General features: G+C 31.8%; 3 protein-coding genes across 8 annotated transcripts; all 3 read left to right on the top strand.

The window, feature by feature from the left end:
- Positions 1-3582: 3582 nt before the first annotated feature.
- LOC105769110 (telomere repeat-binding protein 5) lies at positions 3583-9689 on the top strand. 6 transcript variants are annotated; one of them, XM_052631116.1, is made up of 11 exons: positions 3583-3769; positions 3929-4030; positions 5242-5310; positions 5421-6246; positions 6363-6569; positions 6667-6729; positions 6833-6912; positions 7265-7506; positions 8000-8314; positions 8559-8622; positions 9242-9689. In XM_052631116.1, the coding sequence occupies exons 2-11, from the start codon at positions 4019-4021 to the stop codon at positions 9467-9469; spliced, it is 2106 nt and encodes a 701-aa protein (XP_052487076.1). In that variant the 5' UTR covers positions 3583-3769; positions 3929-4018; the 3' UTR covers positions 9470-9689. The 6 variants fall into 6 exon arrangements, with proteins under 6 accessions (XP_052487076.1, XP_052487077.1, XP_012444989.1 ...); XM_052631117.1 differs by lacking the exon at positions 3929-4030 and having other exon boundaries at positions 3584-3769; XM_012589535.2 differs by lacking the exon at positions 3929-4030 and having other exon boundaries at positions 3584-3769; positions 5114-5310.
- Positions 9690-11187: 1498 nt separating this feature from the next.
- Positions 11188-13435, top strand: LOC105765903 (scarecrow-like protein 30). The gene has a single exon (XM_052631519.1). It carries the CDS (start codon positions 12665-12667, stop codon positions 13181-13183), a length of 519 nt encoding a protein of 172 aa, XP_052487479.1. The 5' UTR covers positions 11188-12664; the 3' UTR covers positions 13184-13435.
- LOC128041345 (scarecrow-like protein 14) lies at positions 11462-12442 on the top strand. Its single transcript, XM_052631551.1, has one exon. The coding sequence runs from the start codon at positions 11462-11464 to the stop codon at positions 12440-12442; it is 981 nt and encodes a 326-aa protein (XP_052487511.1).
- Positions 13436-18466: the final 5031 nt, after the last annotated feature.

The raw sequence follows: 18466 nt of genomic DNA, 5'->3' as shown, positions 1-18466 counted from the left end.
CATCTCATCACAATTCTCAAAAGGAAAATAAGTAAAATGCGTTAATTGTTAAATAATAATATCCAATCTGCATGTATAAACTTTATCTTTGAAGTAAGGATTAGAGTTTTTATTTGACACTTAAATATCACAAATTTAAATCGTATCATCTTTCCACTCTTTTAATATGGTAATGATAAAAAATTAACAAAAGTCAAATATGTTAATGCTTTTATCAGTATAATACATTCTCTGTTTTTTAACATAGCAATAATATTGATTATAATTATAAAATAATTTATATGTATTTAATTAATAATAATGTAATATATAGATACATGGGTTTATTATATTTAATTTAAAAAGCACATTTAATTAATTTATATTTTTATAAAAGATTTATTGCATTATTTAAACCAATATTTTAATTTAATATTATTATTTATAAATTATGTGAGTATATGTATAAATGTACCAAAAATTGTAATGATGACACGATGTTCTTTTCTTTATTTACCCAAAATCTTGCAATAAAATATATATATTAAATCGTAAATCGTGAATAAATTGACACTTATTTATAAGTTAAATGTGAATTTATAGTATAAATTGTATATAAATAATAGATGTTGTTATATAAATAACTTCAAACTTTTTAAGAAATTTATTTATAATGTAAGTGTGAGTTATGTGAGTACTATCTAATCAGTTAAGTGCTTGAAATAGAGACTAATACATACTAAAAATATAATGTAAACACGATATTTATTTTCTTATTTAGATAGATATATACTTGCTTTATTAAATTCAACAAAAATGCATTGTTGTTCTAGAGTAAGAAAAATATTTAAAAAGTCGAACCGTTTATCAAAATATAAATATAAATAAAATTGAAACATATTATTTTAACCATGATCCGACTGATCCATCTAGACATGCACATGCAGATACAAACGAATGGCTGCTTCTATCTTGTGCTTAAGAATATGCGCTGTAGCCATTCAATTGGAACTCAATGATCTTTATGAATTATTATAATGAACAAATAAAGATAAATTTATCATGACATTGTCACATGAATTATTTTTAATAATGTGGTTTTAAACTATCTTTTATTATTCAATTTTTTAGATATTTTATTAAGTTAAAGCCATAGATTAATATAACACCTAATACCTTCTTATATATAAATTAAATTAATTTTTTATGTTTTATATAATAAATCAAAGTTAGAATCCGAAACATTGCAACTAAAATATCAAATAATTTTTATCTAAATTGCGGCCATTGTACTTTTACATGCTCCACAAGGAAAGCAAATAGAGGACAACAAGTCTTGCCATTCAAATCTCTTGCCTTGTACTGACAACACGAATTTCCTCCTCAACTAATAAAAAGTAAACAAGTTACTCATAAATGTTTTTAGTAAGTTTAAATTTGGTAGGTTGATTTTTTTTATTTAACTCAATTCACGAATTTAGTAATAGTATTCATACGACTTGAACTAGGTAATCATTTTTATATTGCGATTTAAATTTTTATTATCTAAGTTAATTTTTAAATTTGACAATTGTTCCTAATTGTTCCTATGTTGGAGTCTAAACTTTAGAGTTTTCAATGAAATATCAATAATTAATTTGGATAAGAAAAAATTTAGACTTTAACATAGAATGATTGCCAAGTTTATAGATTAATTTAGATAAAAAATTCAAATCATAATATAAAAGCAATTACTAAATTTAAAGACTAATTTAAGAAAAACATTTTATATTTTAATTATAATATAAAAATAATTACCGAATTGAAGGCGAAAACTCTTTTTATTAATATATTAAATTCATCCAATTAATTATAAAAAAATAAATCCATGAATAAAATATTTAATTAATGGAAGGCATGCATAAAAGTAAATCATTTTTATTTTAATCACATTTCCTAAGTAATCGCTCTTTCTGCACGTCCCACCAAGTGTCCTCCCATGGCTCTCTCCTAAATTGTTTTTTTTTTCCGTTATTCAATAAAAAAATTTATAAGTGTAGGACCCGCCACGATTTCCCCAACCCTTATCCTCGAATTTAACGGACGTTTCCCCCTCTTTGCCTTTTCGGAGTCCGCACGTAAACCACGCCGTCAACGTTGAAATTTGACGGAATTTCCTATTTCACCGTCAGAGGGCCCCCAAGCCATTTGGATTTCAAAAAATTAAGAACAAAAAAAAAAAACCCCAGCCACAACGTTGTTGATAACATGGACTAAAAAGCGACCAATGATAGCCTCCCATTTACCACGTAGGATTATTGTGCATTTTCCGACCTGGCATTTACCTTTTGTTTAAAAAAAAAAAGACATGATCTCAAATTTCCTTTTTAAGAAGTTAGATAACGTTTTTTTAAAAGTAGTTAGGTAACATTTTTTTCATGTTAATGCATTAAATATTTGGTACATTAAACGTGTATTTTTTAATTTTACAAGTAGACTTAAATAATTATTATTGTCTCATTTTTATATATTTATTTTTAAAATATTTTATTATATTTTATAGAATACTTGTTATTATATTGTTGTTTGTAGAGTTTAAAATTTATTTTTCTTATATTTATGTTTAAATTTTAATATATTATAATATTTATTTGTTTTTATGAAATTATTTACTGTATTTATGATAAGTAAAAAATATAATATAAAACTTATACCTAACTTACTAGAAATGATTTTAGGAAAAGTATTTGATAAATTTTAATGAAATTTAAAAATCCAAATGTATATAAACTATAATAAAAAATTTTTAAAATATATAAAATACAATACCAATATAGTAAATATTGAGGCTTATTTTTATACTTTAAAAAATCATAAAGAGAATAATAAATAAAAAAAATAGAGATATATGGTGTTCCCAAAAAACAAAGAAGAAATATATGGTCTAGATCTGTTACGCACGTGATGATTAGCTTCTTCATCGTCTTCCTTTTTACCATTCCACGTCCACAGGAATCTGATAAGGGAAAAAAAGAGAATATTCTTATAAATATATATTTTTCTATTTTAAGTTGTTGCATTTTCCCTACGATGTTAAATTACATCAATATTTAGTTACGAATTTTTATTAACACAGTAAAATTTAGTGCTAAAAAAAGCAGAACATCATATTAATTTTAAAATTTAAATATAATATTGTTTATTATAATAAAATTATTGTAGATTTTTTAGAGCCAAAAGTTTTTCAAATTCTGGATAATAATAGTATTATATACTAACTTTTTACTAAGAAACAAAACCTAAGTGGACATGTCAATGGCTTACCAAACAACAATGATCAAAACCCCAATCCCCAAAATTATACTATAAACACTAAATATAAAATAAATCACTCTCTGTGTCACCCGTCGGTTTTCTCGATGCTGCAACTATTCCATAGCCGCATGATTTATGTTTGATACACCTGTCGAAATCTTAGAGGACTAAACCACTGGTGGGGTCATCCAATAACGAAGAACCGGTTTTTAGGTGGTTCCTTCATACCGGTTATAACCGGTGAAGTTCATGGTGACTATCGATAGGTCCGGTAACTAGGGGTCAATGGTATAAGACCTGGGGTTTAAGCAAAAATTGAGTGGTTTTCAGAGGGTTTAGGCGATCAGAGGGGGGAAAAAAGAACGCAAATTGTTTTGTTTTTGGTGAGAAAAATAAACTGACAATTCAAGAGAAAATCCCAGATGGCTTCTGCTTGATGAGCACAGAGAAGATTTCCCTTCTGTTTTCTGGGGAAAATATGGGGTAGAAAATGGAAGTGAGTATTTTTTTTTCTCGTCTGGGAAGAGAATTTTCATTTTGGTTAGTTGTTTCTGCGATCTTAAGTTTGGTTTCGAGTTTCATTTTTTGAGTGAAAAGTTCATAGCTTATAGGTGAGAAAATAATTTATTTTTCCTGATTTTCTTTCCCCCGAAAGTTTTCGGGGTTGCTCTGGCTGCCTAGAAACGATGAGAAAGTGGAAGGAAAAATTCGATTTTGGCTGGTAATGCGAGGAGAAAGTTGCTAAATGACTCCTAAGGTTTAATATTTTTAAGCTTACAACTTTTAAGCATTCAAATGCCCGTTCTTTTCCTCCTCTGTTTTTCGTTTTCTTTTGAAAATTCTTAAAATTTTGCCACTTTTTAACGTTAAATTCTTCTTTCGTCGATAATTTTGGGTCATAACGCATTCGATCTGCGATTTTGGAGACAACCTATTGGAAAAGCCGAAGAGATGATCAAATATTTTTTTTTCTCAGTTTTTTTTTTGTCTTTTTTTTGGTTTTTCAGGATAGACCTTTTCTTCAGGGTTCTAGATCTTCTTAAAAGCAAAATTTATCTAACTTACAAGAATTTCCATTTTCTAGCGTTGAGGCCTGAGTTAGTTATTTGGGGCTGAATCTGATCTCTCGGGGTTTTGTTGTGGTTTAAGGGTTTTCCTTTTTAACAAAAAAATTGCTAATTTCTCTTTGCTTTCTTCTCCATCTCTCTTCTCAAATTGGAAAATTTAGATGTTTTGAACAAATAATTGAAAAGAAAACTTTTTTCAAATGTCTCCATCAGTTCTCTTTCCTTTTCGACGTTTTTTTTTAAGTCGGCAAGTTTATTAGTTTGATCCATCTGGGGTTTGATGCAAAAGCTTGTGTTTGAATTTTATTATATTTTTAAGTATAAAGAGTTTCATTGAAGGTCCCCTGGAGATGGAGGGTTGACTGTTGAGTATGGAATTTTCCATTTCTTATCAGATCATGTGGATCTTTTTGAAGCTTACCGACAATCGGAAAGTTTGGTTGGAGTTGGAGGCTTGAATTCCCATGTAAATTTTGAAAATAACCAGTAAAAGCTTAAAAGTCATAAGCACAGTTTTAATCTGTAATTACTTTTTATTAGTTAGAGGATTTCCCCGTCTTTGGCTGCGGCATATGAATTCTACTTTGCTATATGTTTTTACTTTTTATTATGTTTATTTTCTTATAGGAGTGCAATTTTCTGTTCTTTTGATTTCTTTTTTCGTGCCTTGAATTTCAATTCCTGTTGTCCAATTATTTCTTAAATGGTAGTAATTTTTTATTTGTTAATTATATATGTCTTTTAGATTAACTCGTACATTAATCTCTTATCAGGGTCCAATCATCTGAGTTTAGTCGAGACATTGATTGATATAATCACATATACTTTCAATCGCTTGGAAATTGATTCATTGCTTATAATGTGTTCGATGTGGTTCCATCTTTGAAACATGGTATTGCAGAAGAGGTTAGACTATGGATTCAATGGCTATCAGGTGCCCACTATTCCTCGAGCAACCAGATCAGCTAGGGTAATATATTTTAGTATGATGGTGTTGTATTTCATATTTACTCCATTTCCATGTTCTGTTTGGGAAAATGCTGATCTATTTTAAATTACTACTTTTACTTATTTTTATAGAAAAGGGTTCCATTTAGAAAGAGAGTTGAAGGCAACCGAATTAGTGCATTTGATTTACTGGCCACTGTAGCTGGGACGTTATTGCTAGATAAAGAAAGTTCTCCTGCATCTAATAAAGCATGGAATGCTGAAGATCAGTCTGCAGTTGAAAAAAATAATGTAAAAGAGGAAAGGCAGGATGGAGATCAGTCATTGAAGCTAGAAACTTGCAATGTTTCTGAACTTGTTCCCCAAACTAACGACCCAAATTATAGTTCTAGGGAATCCCCTAGCCTACAAAATGGCACCCAATTTGGAGTTACTTCTGCCATAACAACTTCCGAAAGACTCGATTCTCAGAAGTTGATAAATGGAAAAATCAAGAATGAAATGGGAGGTTTGGCTTGTAAGGTAGAGACAGGTCCATTTGTTTCCAGGACACCTGGTGATTGTGTTGAACCAGTTTCTGAAAATAAAGTGTTGACGGATGAGGAACTGGATAGAACTAATAAGGCTTCATCTGGGGAAGTGGCTGATAAATGCCCCTTAGAGGATCCACTTGTCTTGGATGGTAAACCCCCTGCTGTAGTTAGCTCAGACAGTAGTATTAAGGCACCTTCATTTGGGGAACACGACCCCTTTATTTCCTTTCCCATACAGCAGTATGATGTAAATGTAGTCAGTAGAGATGATGATGAAAAATCTTCTGGGTGTACTCACCCTAGCCCCATAAGAGAACCATTTAGGTCAACCCCTCGGATTGGAGACCGAAGAATTAGGAAGATACTGGCTTCTAGATACTGGAAAGTAGCTCTGAGATCAAAGAATGCAACATATTCCAATTATGGTATGTGGCTTCTTGTAATCAAAATCATTGCAATTTTGAGTATATTGTCTGGATACCAATCATAGGATATTGACAAGTATGTAATTTTTAATTAAATGGATATCTTGATCCTTCAGATGAGAATTTGAAATCGGGTTACTGCAATAGGAGCACTTATAAACGCCTAAGGTCTGGAAGGAACTTCCCCTTCAAAAAAAGAAAGTTTTTGCACTATACCTCAGAGTCAAACTCAGATGGAGGAACCATCGGTGAGGGCATTTCTGATTTACCTGAGAAGAACATCAATGGAAAAGCTTCCATTCTATATTCAAAGATGCATGGAGGTGAGTTGCGTACTTTTCATCTGTCACTATTCTTCTCTTTTCTTGGTGTTTATTGCTAACATCAGTATTACACATGTTGGTTCTAAACCTTTTGCAGTCACTGGAGAATCATCTTCACTAGCAGACCAACGCAAATCATTCAACTCTAGGGATCCTCATGGTATGAAAGCCTTTGATGGAGCTATCCATATGTATCTTTTCACTTGATTGGTGTCTGGCATACAAAGAGGTTCTTACATCAAGATATCTTTCCTTTTACTCAGTGAAGCTCAGGATCAAATCTTTCAGGGTACCGGAATTATTTATTGAAATTCCAGAATCTGCAACTGTTGGTTCTTTGAAGGTATAATGATCTCAGAGTCTGATTATTGTGGTAAAACATTTGGCCGCTGTTCCATAATTTTACACAGAATGCTTTCAGATACTTTTAGCATTTAATTTTTTGTATGCTGTTAGCGAAGCTATTATGGATTTTACTTACTACATTCTGCTTCATTTGGACCTTGAAAAATTATGTCTGTTCTATTTGTTTCATTATCAGCATGCATTTTATGTCCTTCTGAGAGCAGCATATATCTTCAGTCCATGATGAATACTTGGGTAGTATCTTTTTTAAATTATAATTCCAGTGACTTGTCTCATCTACTGGCTGGCTTCATCATTACATTCCTTCTGATGATGTGAAATACCTGTAGAGGACTGTTAAGGAGGCAGTAACAGCGATACTTGGAGGTGGATTGTGTGTTGGTGTACTGCTTCAAGGAAAGAAGGTTAGGGATGATAATAAAACTCTGCTGCAGACGGGAATTTCTCGTGATAACCAGATGGATTCTCTGGGTTTTAGCCTGGAGCCTAACCCATCACATACTTCCCCTTCTTTATGCCCTGGAGGTTCTCCCTTAACACTTCCCCATGACATACCTCTACCACTAGCTAGGTAATAAAAATAGTTTTACAAGTTTGGCAGATATCTACTCATGATGGTTTAAAATAGGGTCTCATTTTGTTGTTTTCTAGAGTTAAAACATATAGAAAAGAACAGTCATTTCTAATTATGTAGTTTCTTTCTATTTCTGGAAAAAAAGGAAAATGTTGCTATTACTTGCAACTATGGGAATCTTGGTATTCTAGATTAACTTTGTTCTCCTGAATACAGCCTTGGAGAGGAGGCTAACTTTTTGTCTGATAACAGTATTCTCATTCATGAGGCTGCATGGTTTAAATGCATGGAGCTTGTCAGTCCTGGAAAGTTGTAGCATGAGTATCCCATGGTTCATGTAATTAAAAAGGCCTAGGTTTTACATGTTAGAATTGAAGGTTCTTATGCATATATCTCTTAAATACTCTTGAGCCTTGACCGTCGGATCAATTAAGAGTTATTTTGGTTATTGTGCAGATTCAGTTTATGATTTAATACTGTTTCTTGCTAGGTATCCGGCAAATCCTGGTTTAGTTAATCAGGTTACTTGTCATCCCTCAACTGAGCCTTGCATACCCAATGCGTGCGACTTTATTGAGAGCAACAATGATTGTACGGCCTCACCTACTGACATGTTTGACAAAAGCACAACTGAATCAAAAGCATTGGTAGCTGTACCAGCAATGAGCGTGGAAACATTAGCTGCAGTTCCCGTTCATAAGAAATCCAAGCAATCTGAAGTTGCACAGCGAAGAATTCGTCGACCTTTCTCTATTTCTGAAGTTGAAGCCTTGGTTCAGGCCGTTGAGAAACTTGGAACTGGAAGGTATGTTTGAACTAAATGAAGAAACTATGAGGGGCTGTTGAACTGTGGCTGTGTCTTTGAAATTTGATTCAGCTTGATACCCAATCAGAGCTTTGCATGGGTGCTTGCTCTATGGAAAACTATGTACTAAGAACTCAGAAGATACTGTTTTCTTGTCACACCATACTTTACTATCAGGAATGTACTGTATGTAACTTAGAAACTGGTTTCTTTGCCACTCACTCTATACTTTATTAATCTGCAGGTGGCGTGATGTTAAACTAAGAGCTTTTGATAATGCGAAGCATCGCACTTATGTTGATTTGAAGGTAAGTCAAAACTCTACTTTCTTTTCATAAAGCAACTGCAAAACTCTATGTTCTTATTTTGGGCTAATCTCTTGACCTGCTGATAATTCTGCTTCTCTCTTTCATAATTTCTCTTGACCTGCTGATAATTCTGCTTCTCTCTTTCATAATTTCTTGTATGTTATATTTTGATCCCGTTATAAGGTCGTTTGTTTGTTTCTTAAAGGGTTTTGTTTAAACCCCTTGTTTTTAAAATTTAAAAGGTCTGGTTTATGGCTTGGACCCACAGTGTACGTAGTTTGATCTGTTTCAGGCACATAGTTGTTTGTACAACAGGTTGATTGGTGGTTTATACAAGCTCTTACAAACTTTGTAGCTTTATCTGTAAGATAACTACACTACAAGGAATCTTTTGAATCTTAATCTTGCATGATTTCTCACAATAAATATGTGTTTATATAGATGTATGATTGTACATGAATAATACACGGCTACTCGGCTAGTTGGAAATTTCTGCTGCTTTTGGTATTTCAGTTGGAAAAGGGGAACAAACAGCATGAGTTGTTCCTTTGTAGTCTGTTGATTGGTAGATCAAAAGCATTTTCATGTGGTTGTGATGGTATTCAATGGGATCGTGCAGGATAAGTGGAAAACACTACTGCACACGGCAAGAATATCCCCGCAGCAAAGGCGGGGAGAGCCGGTACCCCAAGAACTCTTGGACAGGGTTCTAAACGCCCACACCTACTGGTCTCAGCAGCAAGCCAAGCAGCAGCAGCAGCAGCTGCCAGAGAGCTGCCTTCCCCATTATAACTCTACAATGATAGGTAGTGGCCGATGTGATGATGACGAAAATATCTTAGGTTGATTATGGGTTTAGGATTTTTTTTTTAATTTCCTGTATGTTTATTATGATTATGTAAAAAATAATAGGTATGACAAGGATGAAATAGAAGTACCAAGAAATCTATGTAATATTTTATGGTCTGCTCTTAGCTTATGATTATTCTCTTGCAACAAAGATATTTGGCCCTTCTGTGAATGGTTGATTAAATAAAGGCTTGTTGACTGTATTAAACTTCACATAATCATTTCCCGCTCATGTTATTTGGCTTACACATGATGTATAGCGTGCTGTAATATGAAAACCGAGAAAGAATTGTGATTTGAATTTTATAATTTTATTTTTAAAAGATGATTATGCATTATTTTGGAAAGAAAATTAATTGAAGAAGTGAATATAAAATAAAATAAAATATGGATTCACTTGGCATCTACTATTTGTTAGGCTAAGGTCATTAATATTACTCTGTGGCATTTTCAGGCATTCATTCTCCTAGTGGTAGCATTCATTAACACTTGCAATGTCACCCTCAGTCTCTTTCACAAAAGGCTATTTATACATTATTTGAGTTTGAAATTTTCAAAAAGCGAAAATAATAAAGACAAATTGAAATTGGGCTGGCTTTCTTTTCTCTTATTTTCCGAGTCTTTAAAATGTCTCTTCTTGAAAAAGAGATGAATGTCAAATGATTTGTTCCAAGGGAAAATATTTGTGGACTAGATTTTAGATGGGGGTCTTAAATGAAATTCTACCATTGTTTATTTATGGATCATTTGGATTAATTATGATTAATAATATCATTCACCATCATCCACAACTTCGTGTTAATTAAGGAGTATCATTGGTTTGACTTGGTAAATAAATAAAAAGGAGTAGATGTAATAAAACGTGGAAATTGTATTCTATATATATATATATATATGTATTAAAATGGGTCGTAATAACATAATTAATAAATAACTTGACATTTGGTAGATAAATTGAAAAGCATGTAATTAATTGTGCAATGTTTGATAGACAAATTTAAGAAACATATATAGCATTGGACAAGCAAAAACATACATATTATTACCTTCAATGAAAAAAATGAATAAATAGAATTGAGGTCCAAGCACTATAAGCCCATTGTCAAACCATAGTGTCGGCCTAAGGCTTTTCAAAGCACCAATATACTTAATACATGTACATGTTCAAATGATTTATAAGCCAAGGTATGAGTATATTTTAGTTTTAATGAGTAGTAAGTCAAATTTTTTATTCTAAATAACATTTAATTATTGCAATTATTAGTGTTGTTGGAGACAAGAAATGATGAGAAACTCAGTTTGAAAACTAATGGTTAACATGAATCCTAGAATTAATTAGTTTGAATGATGTCTCCCCGCAATAATTTTGTTTTTCTTTCTTTTTGGTGGCTATTTATGTAGCTATAAACTATATTATCTTGGCTAAGGAAAATGATAATCATTATACTTTTATAGCTGAAAACATTACAGTGATTAAGAAATTAAATTAATTACTACAAATGATGTTTGTATTTGATTTTATGTGCACCTTTATTCGCTAAGATTGTGTCTCCATCAACATATTAGATTTTTTTTTGGTCATGTATGAATATGATAAACAATTAGAATCAGTGGTAGTCAGATTTATGAGATGGAAAAATTATCTTTTCAACTAAATAAAGAGCTCTGCAAACGTGGGTGTATGTCATATAATACATAAGAGACAGATGAGAATGGTTCACTTTTTCAGGTTCAATTAACCTAGCAATACCTTTCTCTTTTACCAGCATACATATAGAAACATAATATAATATTCAATGATGGAGTCTTTCTGTGGTGTAGACAATGATTTTAGGTACTTTTTTGCTTCTTTAATAACTCCAGTGATTGTCGTCTCTCCAGCTTTGTTATTACCAGGCAGCTAAAGGTTTGGCCCTACCTTGGGGCTTTCAAAAAAGGTTCCAACATATTCATTATTGTAATTGCCCTGGGTCGCCATTTTCATTCAACAATGGCTGAGAATCCTGTTAATGGGTCCAATTGTAGGGTGGATCCCGGTTCAGCCAAATCAAACAACCATCCTGGTTCCAACTCAGAGGGAAATTGTCCATACGGTAATGAAAACGCCGACTTCTCCTATACTGTGTTAAAATACATAAACGATGTGCTTATGGAAGAAGATGTAGAGGGTAGACCCTGCATGTTGCAGGATTGTTTAGCTCTCCAGGCTGCGGAGAAAGCTTTCTATGATGTTCTAACTCAGAAGTATCCCTCTTCACCTCCTCATTTCCATCACAATTTACAAGTCCCAAACAAATCAACCTGGCATTATGATCCACACGACGACTTTGATTCATTGGAAGAAAGGAGGAAAAACAAGCATTTGGCAATGGCTGTAGAAGGTTCGTCTGAAGAACACATGTTCGACGAGGTTTTCCTTGTTAAGACTGGGAATGGTGTATCCATGTCATGTCCTCTTTATGAAGGATATCAGAATAGAGAAGCCAACAGCAAGTTGGAAGATAATGGAGAGGTGAAAAGAAATAATAGGAAAAGAATACCTGCAAAGAAACAAGCCGGCAATGGAAAGGAAATGGTGGATTTGGGGAGTCTCCTAACTCAATGCGTACAAGCTGTTGCCGTATATGACCAAAGAATTGCAACTGAGCTACTTGGTAAGATCGGGTACTATTCTTCTCCTTATGGTGATGGAACTGAGAGGTTGGCTCATTACTTTGCCAAGGGTCTCGAAATACGCTTAAATGGTACCAGGGCACCTCTATTCACCCAAATTCCATCCAATACTACATTGGCCACTGATGTCTTAAAATCCCACATTTTACATGTTTCAGTATTTCCTTTCGGGAGGATATCAAATTTGTTTTCAAATCGAAACATTGCAAAGCTAGCAGAGAAGGCAACCACGGTCCATGTTATTGATTTCGGCATTGCCTATGGTTTTCAATGGCCTTGCCTTATTCACCGTCTCTAAACAAGGTCTGGCGGGCCTCCTAAGCTTCGCATTACGGGGATTGATTTTCCCCAACCTGGTTTCCGTCCTGCAGAAAGAATTGAAGCAACAGGTCGTCGTTTAAGAAGGTATTGTGAGAATGTTAATGTCCCATTCGAGTTCAATGCCATAGCAAAAAGATGGGAAACCATCCGAGCCGAGGAGCTGAACATCGAAAAAGACGAGTTGCTCGTCGTTAATTGTATGTACAGGCTAAGGAACCTCCCTGATGATTCAGTCACGTTGAACAGTCCAAGGAACATGGTTTTAAAGCTGATCAAGAGATTGAATCCAGATCTTTTCATCCAGGGAGTTGTTAATGGGAATTACAACTTCCCATTCTTTATCAATCGATTTCGGGAGGCATTCTTCCACTTCTCAGCAATGTTTGACGTACTGGAGGCCAATGTAGGTGGTGAAGATCCAGATAGATTGCTGCTTGAAAGAGAAACGTTTGGAAGGGATGCCATTAATGTTATAGCATATGAAGGGATGGAGAGAAGTGACAGATCAGAAACATACAAGCAGTGGCAGTTGAGGAACCAGAAAGCTGGTTTCAGGCAGCTTTCATTAGAGCAGAATATGTTGAATAGGGCAAGGACAGTGTTGAAATCGGACTACCACAAGGATTTTGATATTGAGGTGGATGGCAAGTGGATGCTTCAAGGCTGGAAAGGGAGAGTAATCCATGCACTTTCTTGCTGGAAACCTGTCCAGGACTAATCTGCTTGCATATACATCAAACTGAAATAACTCAGTATCCGAAGTTTAATCTAAACTTTTAGGACAAGTAAAAGAACATGGAATGCCTCAATCTTGAGAATAGGCCTTGTTTCTCTATGACTCCTGGAAAGTAACTCAAGCACATGATTCAGAATAGCTTGGGCTGTAATGTAGCAGTCTTCATGAAACCTATACTTGTGCAGATTACATCTTTCTGATAGGAAAGGAACTTCAGATCAGTTCAATACAAATAAAGCAAATCTTTCACTCTTCAATAACATGGCATTCTTATTCCCTAACGTATATTATAATAATAAGAAAATCCCAAGTTACATATTGCATTACTCATCAGCAGTAAACTTTTAAATGTATGGACGCATCAACGACTCTCAAAGAAGGGAATATCTTTTTATCATTAACAATGTATATTATAATAATAAGAAAATCCCAAAGTTATAGTAGTGGGACTAAATGATATTATAATAACAAAGGTCTGGGCTTTGTCAGGTAATGCGAGAGAAAGTTGCATTTCAGGTAGGATGCCATGAATCTAGCCTATAAATACAACAGATCAATTTTATAAATACAATTATGTTCTTTTATCAAAAGTTAAAAGGGGTTAAATATTAAATTTGTAACAGCCCGATTTTCAGTGGTGTCAGAAATAGTGGTTTGAGGTCATCAAATCCGGTGAGTAAGCTCGTAAATTTATTATTTAATATTTACGAGTCAAATATGGTATTAAAAGGGTTTTTGAATTGGTAATTTGTATTTTATAATGATTTATTAAGTCAAGTGGTTTTAAAAAGTGAGGTATCGGGACCTCATTTCTATAAACCGAGCCGTAAATATTTTTATAAATATTTACGGTGTGTCATTAAGATGGTAATAAAGTTTTGTTGAAAAATTTTAACGTTCGATAGTTAATTAATTAAAAGGACTAAATTAAAAAGTACAAAACTTATTAATTATAATAATTAAGTGATTAAATGGCTTGATTAATAAAAGTGGAAGAACTTAAGATATACCTAAAATAAAAGATGAGGCCGCATTAGAGAGAAAATAATCAAATAAAGCCATTTAATGACAAAATGGTAATTTAAGTAAAATTAAAACAAACAAATAGAAAATTCTAAAAGTTTCTATTGAATTCATCTTCAATTTCGGATAAAAACAGACATAGGAGAGAGCTTAAGCTGGTTCTTCATATTTTTGCTTAATGTGAGTTCAATTCTTGTAATTTTATGTTTTTGAGATTGTTACAATTAGGTCCAACTAAATCTTATCTTAGTTTTTGATTTTATTAAAATTTTGGAAGTTACCATTGATGTTGATGAATAACATGGATTTAGAGCTTTGATTGTGTTGTATGATGATTTTATAAAGTGATTTTGTTAAATATTGGTTTTAGGATTAAATTGTGAAAATGTTAAAATATTAGGGTTTGATAGTGAATTTTTGGTTTATTAGGTGTTGTATAATGACTTAGAATATTTGAATAAATTATTTATTGAGGAAAATGAGTTAATTTGATAGATTAACTAATTAAAGGATTAAATTGAAAAAATTGTAAAAGTTTGGGGTAATTGTATAGATTTAAAAAATAAAAGGGTATTAATTGTGAAATGAATTGGAAGTGAAATATATGCTAATGAATGAGTAATTTTATATTTTAGATCAAGATCCTGTAGAAACTCGTGAAAAAAGAAAAATAGCATAATAGTCCTTGAACTTCTGCAATTGCTACAATTCAGCCCAGGTAAGTTCGTACGGTTAAAAAATTTAATATTTTGTATAAATTAATGAATGGTATTATTTATTTATTCTATTGTTGGAATTGAATTATTGTTGGAATTATAATATTGAATTGGATTTCAGTTTGAATGGAACGTGGGATTTGAGTACATTCGTATTTTGGTGTATGATGGTATTAGAAGGAGACAATGACATTTTTCCCAAGTAAACCGGAGTTCAGCATTTATTGCGAACTCTCGTGTTTTACTTTCTGTTTAAATTTTATGAGTTTTTGTTCAACTCTTACGAGCTTTTGTTCAACTCTTACGAGCTTCTGTTCAGCTCTTTCGAGCTTTTGTTCTTCTGTTCAGCTTTCGAGCTTCTGATTGGCGTATTTGGGAGGCCCAACTCTTATGAGCTTCTGTTGACGATGTACTATTATCCGTAAGCCGTTCTTCAATTTGGGAAAGATTTGGTAAGGTAATTTATTTATTGAAATTGAAAGAAATGTTATTTATTTTTGGTGACGACTTGAAAACAGATGTATTCATCGATTTAAGTTGTGATTGACAGGGAGTTATCGTGAATGATTTTTATTATTTGATTTACTATAGTTAGTTCGGTAAGATTTTTATTCATTCCGTCGAACTTACCAAGCTTCATTAAGCTTATTTGCGTTGTTTAATGTCATTGTAGATTTTCGGAAGGTTGGACGATCGAATCAACACTCAAAACACACTATCTAGCTTATTCCGGTAGTTTTTGAAACGTTCAATATGGTTTATATGACATGTATAGATTTTTGTACGGTTTAGTCAAGGCTTGGCTTGTGAAAAATATTATGATAGATATTTTGTTTAAATAACTAACATATTGGTATGAGAGTGAGGTATATTGTGATATGAGTATGAGTGTTATATGTATGTATGTATGTATGTATGTATGTATGTATGTATGTATGTATGTATGTATGTATGTATGTATGTATGTATGTATGTATGTATGTATGTATGTATGTATGTATGTATGTATGTATGTATGTATGTATGTATGTATGTATGTATGTAATTGAATTATAGTGAACTTTGGTAACTTGGTTGGGTAAAAAATTAGGTAAGTTTGGATATTTTTTTTAAAGTTATCATTTAAGGTACTTAATGACATATTGGTTGTATGCGGTGATAATACATGTTTAAGACATAATTTTAGCTTGTGTTGAATGCCTTGTTATGGCTTGTTGATGTGCAATTTGTTGAGGCTAGGTTAGTGTCAATTTGGGTGAGAAATGTGGCATAGAAAATGGCCTATTTTTGTTCACACGGGTAGAGACACGGGCGTGTGTCTACTTGTTTCTAATATGTATTTCGGGCCTTGAAGACTCGTTTAAGGGACAATATTTATGATTTTGATTGGTTTTATTATGAATATTGATATATAATGAAACATTTGAAATTTCTGTCTAATTGATCTGTAAACCCCGATAATGCTCCGTAACCCTGTTTCGGCGATTGATACGGGTTAGGGGTGTTACAAAATTAATACATGAACTTTGGTTTAATGTGTGATTTGATACACGAACTTTGATTTGGTATAATTATACATGTGAAACTTGAATTATGAATCATATGTATACATGAAACTTTGATTTTGATTCAATTGCATACATTTAAAGAAATGAATATTTATTTATTTTTAAATTAGATTAATATAATTGTTTGTAGATCGATAATATGGTTAGTGATTTGTGAAAATCGAATTAAATCAGAATTTCATGTATAAAATCATACAAAATCAAAGTTTATGTACGACATTGCGAGTTAGATTTTGATATTTATCCCAAAATTAAATGATAAATTTTATAATAAAAAAGTTTTGAAAAATAGGTAATTTATTAGTTTTTTTATATTAAATGAAATTTTATTATGATTATGAAATAAATTAAAAAGAAATATTTGTCAATGATTGTATAAGCATATTCAAAATTAAGATTCTTGACCTAACCTAAATGAGTGAAACGCAAGCTAATTTTCCTTGCTCGGAGGCTATAAACAAACAATAATGCATCTCCTTATCAGCATGAAAGCAGAGTCAAATGCAAATTCGTTTTGTTGCTGCTGCTTTCTGTATTGAGTATTTAATTACACGTGAACCCTTTTTTAATTTCAAAGAAAGCATGGATTTGTTAATGAGATTCATTGAATCGGATTTGGATTTCATTCATTTTACTCTTCCCCTTTTTGAACTTTGACCCAAATCATACCAACCTCAAAACAACAGTGAAACTTAATTATATAAATCACCATTAGGCATTAGCTAACTTCATCAACTTTATCAATTTTAACCATGCCATAAACCCATCTTTTTCGATATTAAATTTTTATTTTTAAATCAAAATGGAATGATATATATATATTATTTTTAGTGAGCCTGTTAATTGTGTTAGAAAAATATTAATATAAATATTATTATATATTAAAATTAATATTATTTCTAAAACAGCACTTTGATAATTATTTTGAGTAGGTCAGGTTTTTCCTTAATTGAAAAATTAGACTTTGTTCAACTCAACCTTTTAGAAAAGAATCAACTCTATCAAATTGGGTCCAATGAAAACCTGTTGGGTCTAACTTTTTATCAACCTTAAGCATGTTTGATGAATTGAAAAATTAAATATTGAAATTTTAGCACTAAACATTATGAGCATTGAATTTATATTATAAACCTTTTGGGCACAAGCAATTAATTTGTTTGATAATAGTTAATTTTGATTTTGATTTTGAAATTTTATTATTTTATAATTTTAATGTTTTTAGTATGATGTTATTTATTTTATTTTGAATAGTTTGAATAAAAGGTAAAAATAATATTTTAAATATTTTAACTTTTAATAAAGAGGAAATAACTTATTTTAAAAATATTTTTAAAAAAATAAAAACAATTTAATATTTTTCAAGATTAAATGATAAGTAACTTATCACATTTAATATTTTTATAAAATATATATTAAATAAAAAGTTAATATTGTTTGAAAACACAATTTTATTGAAGATAAAACTTTTTTAATGATTTTTCAAACATGTGCTTCTAGTGTACTTGAGCTGTAACACCTTTAACCCTCATCCGTTGCCGGAACAGGCTTACTGAGCATTACCAAACTTTACAAATTAAATGCGGATATTTCCCAACTTTTGTTACACATATTAAGAACCAATTATATAACACTTATATTGTCCCTTAGATGGACCTTCGAGGCCCAATATTCACCTTAGAAGTGAATCGGGACTAAACTGCGTACTCAATGAATTTTTCCCAAAATTTCAAAAATTTTCTTAGAAGCAGGGGACACATGCCCGTGTCTCTGCCCGTGTGAACGAAAATAGGTCATTTTAAGGCCACTTTTCTCACTCATTTTGACATTTCTCACTCATTTTGACATTAACCTATACTCAACATTCACATATACCAATATATCCCAACCAAGCAATCAATACAAGCTAAAACATGTTCTCAACATGACATAACATCACAAATATTTCATTTACTTATACC

Source organism: Gossypium raimondii, chromosome 5, assembly GCF_025698545.1.
Source record: "Gossypium raimondii isolate GPD5lz chromosome 5, ASM2569854v1, whole genome shotgun sequence".
Classification (NCBI taxonomy): domain Eukaryota; kingdom Viridiplantae; phylum Streptophyta; class Magnoliopsida; order Malvales; family Malvaceae; genus Gossypium; species Gossypium raimondii.
The sequence above is the reverse complement of the archived record's forward strand: the minus strand, read 5'-3'. Positions and strand labels throughout refer to the sequence as shown.

Bases quoted from the DNA above. Each gene is read 5' to 3' on its own strand.
- LOC128041345 (XM_052631551.1), top strand. From the start codon at position 11,462: ATGGCTGAGAATCCTGTTAATGGGTCCAATTGTAGGGTGGATCCCGGT.
- LOC105765903 (XM_052631519.1), top strand. From the start codon at position 12,665: ATGTACAGGCTAAGGAACCTCCCTGATGATTCAGTCACGTTGAACAGT.
- LOC105769110 (XM_052631116.1), top strand. The intron at 6,247-6,362 runs GTATGTGGCTTC...TTGATCCTTCAG, and splicing joins TGCAACATATTCCAATTATG to ATGAGAATTTGAAATCGGGT. The intron at 6,730-6,832 runs GTATGAAAGCCT...CCTTTTACTCAG, and splicing joins CAACTCTAGGGATCCTCATG to TGAAGCTCAGGATCAAATCT.